General features: G+C 35.2%; 1 protein-coding gene across 1 annotated transcript in view; it reads right to left on the bottom strand.

Annotated features, from left to right (window-relative positions):
* Positions 1–737: 737 nt before the first annotated feature.
* The window catches only part of ACTR3 (actin related protein 3), a 32215-nt gene continuing 20280 nt past the window's right edge, over positions 738–12672 (bottom strand). The window contains exons 3-12 of the mRNA XM_059820826.1: positions 12176–12300; positions 11506–11616; positions 9832–9927; positions 9162–9269; positions 6871–7014; positions 5975–6148; positions 5105–5197; positions 4478–4603; positions 2389–2472; positions 738–1982 (exon numbers count right to left, since the gene is read on the bottom strand). Of these exons, the coding sequence (XP_059676809.1) occupies positions 1887–1982; positions 2389–2472; positions 4478–4603; positions 5105–5197; positions 5975–6148; positions 6871–7014; positions 9162–9269; positions 9832–9927; positions 11506–11616; positions 12176–12300 (1157 nt within the window). The 3' untranslated portion in view covers positions 738–1886. The remainder of the gene's footprint in view (positions 1983–2388; positions 2473–4477; positions 4604–5104; positions 5198–5974; positions 6149–6870; positions 7015–9161; positions 9270–9831; positions 9928–11505; positions 11617–12175; positions 12301–12672) is intronic.

Here is a 12672-nt window from a genome sequence, read left to right as displayed (position 1 = left end):
TCCTTTTCTTTATGTTTCCTCACTACATTATGTATCGGGAATTTTTGAGTTTTTCAAGTGAATTTTTAAGACTCTACTTTCTAGAGGGGAAAAAAACACCAAAACCTTGCCTTATCTTCAGGCCATTGCAGTGCATCAGGAAATCCGGTCACTAGAGCATGATACAGAACCAGTTGCAGAACCAGAGGACTGTCAGAAAAGTACAGCTTATTTTAACTTCTTTATTTTACACATATTTGCCTATGGGTCTTTCTTACCACATGATTCAGTCAGCAGTTATGACTCAAAAAGTCACTATTTGAAAAACTCTGAAAAATTGTGTCACTGTCAGGGAGATGTTAGTAATATAGTTTTGTAATACAATTATTTAACATGTTCTTGTTTGCACGAAGGTTCTATTCAATTGCAGCATGTGAAGTTTTATAATGCTTGCTGTAAAAATACTTTCCCATATTTATCCTCATCTTGGAGTCTCATTTATCACGCTCTGAAACGACTAGAAGCTCTGGCAACTGATAAGCTTCTCTGAAAAGAATGTGAGGAATCTTTACAACTCAGAAGAAACCAAGAGATCTCCCTCTTGTGGTCTTCTACGTAAACAACCTTAACTACATTTGTGAGTTCAAAAGTGTCTAAAGAGTTTTCTTTCATCAAATATTAACAGAAATTGTAAGTAATTTTATTCAATATATATGAAGAGTTCTTCCTAGAAAGAATGAGAAAGAGATTGTTTTCACTTTATTTTTATCTACATGGTATTTTCTTGCAGAAAACCCACAGAGATATAAAACGCAGTGCTGTCTCCTGTATACCACCACTTGAAAGAAAGTGGGGGGAAAAAGTTACAGAACAAAGTAGATGAACAAACCTAACAATGGAGGAGATGTTAGGTTTATACAGATAAGTGCTATCTAGATGAACATATAAACTGCAGTTCTAAAATGCTCACACTTCAGTTTACACAATGCACATAACGATTTCTACCTTACAGACCAATCTTACTCTTCAAAAACCATAGCGGATATGTAGGAACCCATGCTCACAACTTCCCATGTAATGAGATTAACAAGTCTGACGCAAACATAAAAAGAAATTTTGTGCCTTTATTGGAATGGTGTTAGGCTTTAAATACACCAGTTTTGATAACCTGATTATTTGGTTTTAATTAGAAATGACACTACAGAACTGCAATACTGGTCCAACAGTCTTGTCTTTACTTTTTTTTTTTTAAAGCAAGAGATAGTATGAAAATGCACCAAGTAATCAGAAAGCACTAGCAGGCATCGGTTAATCCAAGATACTAGCTTCTTAGTTCCAAAAGCACTCGCATTGTATGGAACCCAGGATTTAGACAGGTCATGATTTGCAAGAACTAGCTGCAGGAGTCATGACTTTTTTTTTTTAATTTACTTTCAAGTTGGTCACTGGTAATTTTTTTTTCCTCAAATATTACAGTTTTTTTAATTCATATTTTTCCTCAAAGTATAAAAAAGTATGAAATATAAACAAGCTCCTGCATTGCACCCATGAAAGGGTACAACAGAAGCATTAGAGAGTTGACTATCTACACACCGTCAAATCCCATCAAATCTTGGATAATTCATTAATATACAAAATATCAGGGCACAGAAAGAACTAAAATCCACTTTTTTGTTTTGTTACGCACAGGTTCAAATAATCAATCTAAAGAAAAAACGTGATCATTTTGGCTTTCCACTACATCCGCATGTTGAGACACTTATTAAAATAATCCTGCTTAATTGTGTTTGGTCTTTTTCTTATTGTCAAGTCATGTTTGTTACCTTAATACCAGCCATCAGACAAACAAGTAATCAGAAAGACTCCTCCTCCCCACCTCCCTATCCCTGACCCCTCCGAGGTCAGCTTTAAGACATGACTCCAAACACAGGGTTGTGACGACAGATGCTAGGACCAATCTCTTCATAATCTTTTTTGGTATGGCATACTTGGTAGAATTCAGGCTGTAAAGGGAAGGAGAGAAAAATTAGTGAAGGGTATGTACACCTTATCTGCACAATATTAACATTTATGTAGCAAATGGAAAAAAACAAATACAGATAACTTTGAAGTCCTGAAATGAATATTACATTACGCGTGGGTAAACACCAATGCAAACAATGTATTTTGCCACAAAACTAAAATGCACTATTTAACAACTCACACAAAGCTGTAATTGAGCTTTCATTTGATCTTTCAAATCTTTAAAGTCCAATGCAAAAATTTCAAAGGGGGCAGGAAGGTTATATTTGCTCCCCGAGGCCTATCAGAAATCCCCCAACTGCATTTAACATGAAGGAAAGGAGAGATGAGAACTCCAAAAGCATACCCAGAATGACTAAAACATGCTCAGCTTTATAGCTAACTTACTGTGGAAGCCAGCATTGATCCTCCAAACCAAACAGCATATCTTTGCATATGGTGTGTAATGACTTGTACATCAATGGGCTTAGGCTATAAAAGGGACGGGAAAAAAAAAAAAAAGGAATATGTTAAAAGTCCCTTTTGCTAGTAAAAATTAGAACTTTTTTGAAAGGAGTATATATTCCAAGCTTACTTTTCACAAATTAGTATTTTCTTAAACGCTGGGTATGTAAATTTACAATTATAGCATCAGATTTTCTCTTGTACAACCCAGATTAAGAGATAGCTCTTGCTTATAAATCACCAGTTACCTACGTTATCAGACATTAAGAGATACTTGCATTCACACCAATTTTCTCCCAAGAGCTCCAATACAGTGTTCCTCTCCAATTATCCACGTTCTATTTTCTGCTGAATTTCTTGAGGGACTGTTTATTCATGCAGTTGTAAGAACAGATCCATACTACTTACCCTTGTCAAAAAAAACACTTCAGAGAGTTAATTTTTAAGTTTCATATCACTATTTTAACAAAGCATCAGTTGCAGATTGTTTGAAAGTTTATCTAGGACCAATACAGTCACAATCATGCTTTTCAAATCTCCAACACTCATTCCAGTTAGCCCCTTTCCCTCCATATCCACACAAACCTTCATTCCTTACTTGTACTTAACGAAAATGGCAGCGTACAGAACAGTTTCAGAAAAAAGTAATTTTTTAGTTCCAAGTACACCCTGCTGAAATCTGAACAATTTGAAACAGTATCTAAAAATCATTTGTAATAGATAAGCAAAATTCAAGCCAGTGACTACTTGCAATGCCTAGTACTCTGAAGAAGGAAGAATTGCATCAGATTTCCTTATTCATATCCTGCTTCCTTATTAAGTGGTAGAAGTCTAGTAAGGAGAACTAAGAACTAGGTTACTTGAACCAGAAAACTGTATATAACTGAAATTTCAGAGTTGTCTACATGGCATATTATGAAACTATACTGGGGGTTTTAAGGATTGTTTGAGCTCATCTAGCTAGATTACTACTAAAAAACAAATGAGAAAAATTACTTCAATCTTGCCTTAAAAGGAAAAAAACCACAAAATAATTTTTATCTCTGCTGATACCTTTCATGTATGCAGAGTCAACAGAAAAAAATGCAAAAGTTAGATCAGAGGTGAAAAGTGGAAAGAACAGATTAAAGATCACTCAGTTTAGTGAAAACATAGTAATTTCATAGGACCATAGGATAATTTAGGTGGGAAGGGACCTCAGTGTCTCTAGTTCAGCCTCCTGCTCAAAGCAGAGTCAGCTACAAGGTCAGAGGAAGTTATTCAGAGTTTTATCTCGCTAAATATCAAAAACCTCCAAGGACGGAGGCTGCGCAACCTCTCTGGGCAGCCTGTTCCAATGCCTGATTATCCCCATGGTGAAAAGGTTTTCCTTTTATCCAAGCTGAATGCATTTTGTTTCAATTTGTATCTGTTGTCTCTCATGTGCCCACCACCCAGCACTGTCAAGGGCCTGGTCCCACTTTCTTGATCATCTTCCCACATACACCGAGGGGCTGCTATTAAGTCTCCTAAAGCCTCCTCTTCTCTAAACAAGCCAGATCGCTCAGCCTTTCTTCACAGGACAAGTGCTCCAGTCCTCTGACTACCCTGGTGGCTTGACACTGAGCTTGCTCCATCTCTCTTGGTATCTTTAAGTTCAAAAGACTGAGGATGATGATTTGCAACTCATCAATAAGCACTAAGCACAAAAAAAGCTGGGGAGTGACCAACTGCTTTTACACAACAGGCATAAGTCCCATCCTTTCATTAGGTGAACTGATTCAGTTCAATAATAGTGGATTGGCAACACAAGTGCACAGCTGGGGAAATACTACTATAGTTTCTACAATGAAAGGATTATACAAATGTTTTCCAGTACCAGTCTACAATTCTCTATAACATATGAATCTCTGAAAAGCTTCTATGAGAACTTTAAATGAAAATGAAGACATTTCAACAAACAAGAACGTCATTGCAATATGTTATTTTCGCATTTTCCAGGTAACAAGGGAGAGAAAGATGTTTGTTAAATGCACTAGCTGCAAGAACTAACCTTCAGTCTGCCACCACTAAGTTCTTCACTAAGTTTCAGTCTGGCATCAACAGTCCTTTTCAAGTCTCGCTGTAAACGGCGACCAAAGTCCCTGAACATGGTTGAGCCTCCAGAGAGGACAATATTCTGTTTTGAGTAACAAAAATTATTAACTGCTTCTGAAAACGTAAGTCTCCAACTTTATCCAATTCTTAAATTTTAAGTATCTAAATATAGTTTTTAAAATTACAGTTAACAGGTATGCTTTTACTTTTAAGTTTTAAACTATCTAACATTTAAGCATGACAGAATATGAATTCACAAAGAGGTTGTCACAATAAAATTGGCTGTGCTTTAAAATCCATTTATATCTTAGTACATCTCACTTTTTTCGCTCAGATTTATGTTTCCCTTCTTTTTCTTTTAAATAAGAGTTTGAGTAATGAAACATCACTTACACAAAGTGTAAGTGAACAACGTAAAACCTTCTGCATATTGGACTTGTTTCTAGAAAAGTGGTTATTTTTTTGTTGGTTTTTTTTTGTTTGTTTTGTTTCTTTTTTTAAATAGGAGTTTCAAACACATATCTCAATATAAAGCACAATCCTTCCAAAACAAGTATCAAAAAAATTCATTATAGCTACTGACCTTATACAGAGGACGTCTAACATCAATGGGACAATTCTGAATAACTTCATCTACTACTTCTGAGATTGGTTGTGTAAAGTCAGGATTAGCAAACTACAATCAAGAATAAAAACAGACGACTCAACATGTAGGACCACATACTGCAAAGGAAAGGGGGTAAAGAGAAAGAACCATCCTATTATACTAAAGATGTAATGAAAACTAATAATGGAAATAGTTCTGTTAGCTATTTTTTGCTGCCATTTATAAAAGGTTTGAAAGAATAATAAACCTAAAGTAGCCATTTTGCCAGCTATTCTCTTATATAGTTTTTGTTAACCGTAACTAGTCAAAGAATACATGCCCTTCCCAGATGCTGAGCACCAGAGCAAAACAGTGCAACATGAAAAAAGCTGCAAAAGAATGTAGAGAGGGATTCAGGGGATTAAAAAAAGAAAAAAAAAAAAGAGGCTTTATTCCCTTTTATTTTTTCCCAACACTGGAAGAGAGACTGAGGGTATAAAGGCAAGAAGACAGAATAATTAGAAACATGACTTTTCAGACAGACAGGTAAGAAAACAGGGTCCCATGTAGTGAGACCTGGAAATTCTATTGAAAATCGGAAGAAGAAAATACGGGTTTAGTAATCCATTTACTTTAAAAAATTAAAATATAGTGCTTTGTTTAGATATCAACTTGAATTTGTATAAAGATGACTAGCAACAGAAATCAAAACCACGTTGAATTACAACAATAGCTGGTATCTACTTACAAATAAGGAGAAATGTAAGTCGGGATAACCACTTCTTTACAAGGTTGCAAATACTATTTACATGCTATCATCTAAAATGCACCTAAAACAAAAAGTGCAGACAATTCAAACCAACTTACCTCAGGATGGAAGAAAATCTCTGGCCCCAGGAATCTCTCATAGCCAACATCAATGGTAAATTCTTTCTTTGAGATAGCATTAATTCCAGTATACTGTTTAATCCACTTTGTACCATCTGTGTCATACTTGTTAAATTCTTTTACTAAGTCAGGGCAAACATAACTAAAGCGTTCCTGAAAATTGAATATGTACAGTTAGAAGTATCTTCTTAAGTATAGCAGAGAAGATGGTATGAACTTTATTTTAAAGTGTAGTAATTTAAAATTTTAATAATAAGAGTTTTAAACTGGCAGATACAGAATAGGCCTCAAAAACAGTTGAACTGACATTTACTGTATACAGTTAAGATAATGGCTCTGCTACTACAAATCATTTCCGTGTGGCACTGAAAGGGGCACATCTTGCTGAGCCAAATTACTTTTCTTCTATTTTTCCTCTAAACTGCTACGACGGTGAGAAACGAGTTCTAAAGTATATTGAAGAATTGCCATAGAAACAAGGTTTAAGTGTACTTTAAGCTGAATGTCTTTCAGAATAGCTTTGTACTACAAAAAAGAACATATCAACATTCAGAAAGAATAAAAGAGTAATTACAGCTCTTTACATTACGCATCCCACCAAGAACATTTCCTACTGAATATTATAATAGTAATAATAATGAAAAGGGAGGAGAAAGGGGAGACAAGCGAAGAGTGAAATTCTAGGACAAACTGAGTATAACCCAACTGTATACCTGAAGTTTTTAGGTATTTCATGTTATTATTTAGACATTTTTGTATTATTTAGAAAGCACCATTACTTGGAAGGATAATGATTTTAAGAGATTATTGTATTTTAAAAATATCTATCTAGCTCTGATCTAAAATAACCTTAACATCCACAGTGGTCACATTACCTTCACTGCTTTAGCTGTTTCCAAGGATTGTTCAGGAGGAATTCCTACTTCTCGCTCCCTCAGCAACTGCTGAATGAAGTATGTTATATCTCGCCCCGCAATTGGAATGTGTTTGATACAGCTGCCAATCACGTACCCTTCAGCCTGTAAATAAAGTTACTTGGGAGAAAGGTATTGACAGGAACACTCCTTTCAACAAAGGTTAAGAGGGACAGAGAAAGACATGGAGTCTAAACGCCTATTCACTACCCGTGATAGTGAGGTTGAAGCCCTTTAAGACTGGCTCATTTAATTACCAGAAATCCAATCTTCAGTAGCCTTATTTTACCTGTTAAAAGTGTTTCGCTTTGCATTGGTTCATAATTCTTACAAGGTTAGGAGGAGCAGAAAGGTCACTAGTACATAAGGCAGACAAATAGCTATACTCACTATTCCTTGGCCTTTATTTTCTCTTCAAAATGAGGTTACTTTTACCAAAAAGGTCAAGGAACCTTGTATCATGAAATATTACTTTAGAATAAATGATGTGGCTCTGCAGTCATAGCCACTGATGTAAGACATTACAATCCACATGAACCAAAATTAATTTTCTGAAAGCAGGGAGAAAATGCATCATTTCAGCACGTTAATTGAGACTGCTTAGAACATCAGACTGGCCCATACTCATTCATCAGTCTACCCTTGTAAGTAACACTCGTCTTGGAGGCCAGTAGCGGGGCATTAAAAATATCTGGTCTAAATGCAGAAACCAAAAGTATTCAAGACTGGCCTTCAACCTCACCAGACCTGCTACCTCCAAACAGATGAATCCAGATATCACACTAATATTAAATGCTTAAAATTTCCTATATACACTTTACATTCATATAAAATGTTCTTTCTAACATAGAAAATAGTAAGTCATAAAAAACGTACTACTATTGTTAGCTTCACTATAGAGATAAGCGTTTGTTAATTCTTCTTTATCTGTTTTAGTATAATAGTGGGATACTACTTCTGTCAATTTGTTCAACATGTTTAGAAGTTCCAGAAATCAAGCAAACGTCACTCTACAAAGAAGCTTAAAACTTCAAGTGATATAGAATACCTACTCTTATTTCAATTTAAAAAAAAAAAAAAACAAACCCACAAATCAGGAAAAGTTAAAACTGTTTTAAACAGTAATTTGAACTACTAATTAAAAAAGTTTACCCATAAAAGGTTTGAAATGTCAATTGTTTCCTACATCTTATTAAAAAAATGCCATCTTGGATGAAAAGTCTGAACAAAGATTTGGCCACTGTATTCCACCAAGATTAACAAGAAACTGCTACATCACAACATATGTTTGATCACCACCAATGCTACTATTTGGTATAACAAATTACTTTTAACAATTGAGGTTACTGTGGCATGATCAAGCATTGTATAGATTTTAATCTTAAAAATTGCAATCTAACTTATTTTCAAAAAGAAAAATGCGTCTAGTGCCTAGACACGCATTTAACTTCCCAAGGAAAGATGGGCAGAGAAGCATATTACCAGCCACTTGAAGAACACTATTAAATGTTCCAACTATAAAATTTCAAATATATAGCTTTGTAAAAGGAAATACATACCTACAGCAAAACCAATAATTTGACAGTTAAGAAACTGCAGCTGTAAATGTTAATTCTTTAATAAAACATCATATGATCATACCAGTTTTTGCTTTTAGCAACTTGATATATTGGAACAGATATTCAACATTAATTAACCTTACAGGTGTGGGTTTTTTCCCAGTCAGGTAGGAACTTTTTTCTTTTTGCTTGTATTGTTGATGCATGATAGCATACTAGTAAGCATTGGTCAACAGAGGGAGAAAAATTGTTAATAATACTACATCTGCCCTCAAATATTTTGTATTATTTCTATTTTATAGATGAATTGACTGAATTAAACAGAAAAGGTTTTCAAACCTTTTGGACTGACTACTGTAAAAAGCATATTCCCTCTTACCAGGAAAACAAGATAGAAATATGATAAAGCAATACAATTTCATTGATCACTTAGCACGGCCTTGGCAAATCACCTTTTAAGATAAGTCACTGAGAGACAATATTCCGTGACAAACTCCGGGTGCAGAAAAGTTCTTTGAGAGTTTCTGCACCATAAAATAAACAAAAAACCCACACCCACAACCCTGGAAATTAATCTGACATTTTTGAAGATTCCTAGCTATACTTCAGTCTGTGTAAGTGTAAGCTTCAGAGAAGTTACAGGACAAACTGTTCTCTGGTTAAACTCTTTCTATAGTTTTGATGTATACTTACAACAGGAATAACATGAGTGACACCATCACCACTGTCTATAACTGTGCCGGTCAGTGTTCGTTCTCCTACTTGTCTTGACGTCCAAGATGCAGCTAAGGCAAGGACAGCCTTGTAAAAGAACACACACAAAACCCAAATCTTCATAAAAGCACTGCATTGCAGATCCCACCCTTCCACTACCCGCCCCCCCCCAACAATACCCAGACTGACACCCTCATGGTAACTTACAGCATGAAAACAGATTTAGTAATGTTATGTATGTGTACACAACAGCTTATGAAAAAGAGGCTACATAAATGTGGTTTTTGACTCCTGATGCTTTTTTAGCCATGTTCAAACAAACATCTTTTTTGCAACTTCATATGGAGAGGATTAAATTCTTGGCCTAATACCATTACGGTGATGTGCTGGGTTGAGTTTTTTTGTTTATTTATGATGCAACAGATATTATATTCTATTGGTTAGAGGCCGCCTTCTATACAGGTAACAAAGGAACAGTACCTAGCTAGAAGAGCACAGAATCAATGCATACCAAACATCTAGTGGTGAACCTTCTAAGCAAAAGTACGTAAAAGTATCCCAAACACCACTCATACAGTTTTCATAGTGAAGTTAGTTTTAGCTCAAGGAGAAATACTGTAGCTCTAACTTTCAACAGCCCTGCCCTTACCTGAACAGCAATATATAGCCCTGGAACATTGAAAGACTCGAACATGATTTCAGCAGTATATTCTCTATTTTCTGGAGTATTTAATGGAGGCTCAGTCTGTGAGACAAAAAAAACCCACAAGTTTTACTTACATTCAAATCAAACACTTGACTTTAAAAAACAAAAAAAATTACCGAATCCTAGATTTTGAAAGATGAGTCATCCAACAACAACAGCATGTAAAAATAGTAAAGTGCAAAGGGTGCTTTTAAAGGCAAATAGTGCAATTAAGAAAATCTAGAAACTCCTCTGACAATAACAGAATTTATGCAGACTGCATTGCAAAAACATGTTGATTAGAGTGAAAACAGAAATACAGAAGTGCAATGAAAACATTATAGTAATTACTGGTTAAGAATTTGCATTGATGGCCCCCTTCGTGGGTTGGTTAGCTCATCACAACTTTTGATTTCACTGAAAGAATCAAGGACTATCAACCTAAAAATGTCAAAGGATGTAGTTTGGCACATTTAAAGAATGACAATTATTTTAAAAAAATTTAAGTGATTCATTAAAGAAAAAAGCTGGTTTTGTTCAGAAAGCCATCACTATAAAACAAGTTGATATGACCAGCTGTAGAACCATATTCAACAGAGAAGCTAGCAAACACACAGTGTGCTATAATAGTATGCTATAGTTTCCATTAAAACACCAAACATACTTAATATTAAGTCTCTCCTCTGAAAGAGCATTTTGGATAATGCTACAGAATATTCAAGAGGGTGGGGGGGGGAAAAAAAAGAAAAAATCACTCTTCCATTGCATCAACTATGTAATAGGATGATAAACAGAGGAGGGAGCCAGGCTCTTCAAAGGTGATAAGGACAAGAGGCCATGGAGACAAGCTGCAACATGAGAAATCCTAAGCAGGTATTAGGAGGAAAAAAGGTAACATGAGGGTGGTCAAATATCGAGAAAAGGGCCAGAGTTGATATGGCATCCTGATCCTTGGAGATACTCAAAGCTTGGTTGGACATAGCCTTGGGCAACTGGATCTAATTAGACCTGCTTTCAAGGAGACAGTTGCATTAGATGTTCTTTAACAAGTATGGCCAACACTTCTAATTCCAAACTTGCTCTATAAACAGACTAAAACAAACTGCCTATTGCAATGCCCTTAAATAATATACTAAGGAATAGCACTTGCTTCAGAGTAACATTGACCTTAATTCAGATCTAATTTGCCCAAATATGACAATCAATCCTTCTGATTTCACAAAAAAAACCCCACACCCACAATTTCACTGTCTAGACACATCATTCAGGTGGTGGCATTGTAAAAACAAAATAATTGAAATTAATGTCAATTCAAAACACACAGGTACTTTTTTTGCCTCAAAAATGTAAACATGGTTATTGAATTCAATGGATAAGTAATAGAAAAAAGAGATAGAGCAGATGCAGTTTGGAGGGAAATTAGAAGAGAATAGAAAAAAGTTTGCAGTTCAGATACTCTGACACCTTTAGAAAATTAGAAAACCTAGATGGGATAAGCCAGGTCAGGAAAGTTTCAGGTAATTTACATTTACTTTAGTTTTCAAGATGAGCATATTCATATTTAAGAACTACATAACTCAGCACAAACATTCTTACTAGTCATATGCAATTTCATAAGTAGGACATAGTTTTACCCACCAAAAGAAAATAATGATCCTCGGGTTCTGCCCTTAGATACTTAAAGATTACTTGCTCCATAAACCTCTCCATCAAGTCCCAGTCTTCAACTATACCATGGCGGATGGGCCACTGTTGCAGAAGAATATCAGAATATAATTGGAAACAAAAGAAAGGGAAAAAGAAATATCAATGTTTTCAACTGCAGTAAAAGCATATATGATCTACGTATGCAAGACACCTTGCATTAGGTTTTCCCTATCTTGATCTGACACCTGTTTGAGGTTGGAATCTGAATTTCAAACAGCTGAGACAATACATTGCGCTTTTCTCAGTACAACGGAACAGTGGCACTAGGATAAACCAAAGATTCCCCCTAGCCCAGCATCCTGACTCTGATGTTGCTGATAGAAGATGCCAAGGAACATGAAAGAATGTGGTATTTCCACTTAACACTCTCCCAGCCTCCCTTCACTTCAAAAGAAATATATATTCACATACTTTTTTGCAAATTCCCACAGGGTCCTGAAAGTCAACAAAACTAATACCGAACCTTATTTTCCATTAAAACAGAGTTAATAAGAAAATAAGATTAAAATTAACCAAAAAGCATTCATAAGAAGCTGTTTACTGTATAGCTGATGGTTTCTAAAGAGTGTTGGAAAATTATTTTAAACATTTCTCTTAATACCTTGGTTGCATAAGTTGGTTTTTCTATTGCTTCATCCCCGATAAAGAAGTCTAAATCATCAACACCTTTCAAAACCCTCCTTTGTGCTTGATCAACCACTTTTGCGGATTCTTTGATAGCAATACCTTTAACAGAGAACACAAACAATATTGTAGATCATATACACTGCACTAAAAAAAGAAAACCCCAATATTCAAGAATAGGAACACACTGTAATTGTACTCATCCTTTGTTTCAGCTATAAGCACAGAAAAGCTAAATGAAACACAGACAATTTGAATTCTAATCATAGGTAAACATAACTATGATTTATGTCAGTAATCAATACAGATCTAAATGCAGATTTAATTGTTAGACAGTCAACATGCAATCAGAGAGATAAAATATAAAAAGAACGGCTAAGGGAATCCCTACAGATCTCATTTTATTCAACAAGTGTTTTCATTTTCTGCACACTCCTCTAATAATAATAAAAAAAGGGAATCCAGTTGTAGAAG

Source organism: Gavia stellata, chromosome 8 (assembly GCF_030936135.1).
Source record: "Gavia stellata isolate bGavSte3 chromosome 8, bGavSte3.hap2, whole genome shotgun sequence".
In the NCBI taxonomy this organism is placed as follows: domain Eukaryota; kingdom Metazoa; phylum Chordata; class Aves; order Gaviiformes; family Gaviidae; genus Gavia; species Gavia stellata.
The sequence above is the reverse complement of the archived record's forward strand: the minus strand, read 5'-3'. Positions and strand labels throughout refer to the sequence as shown.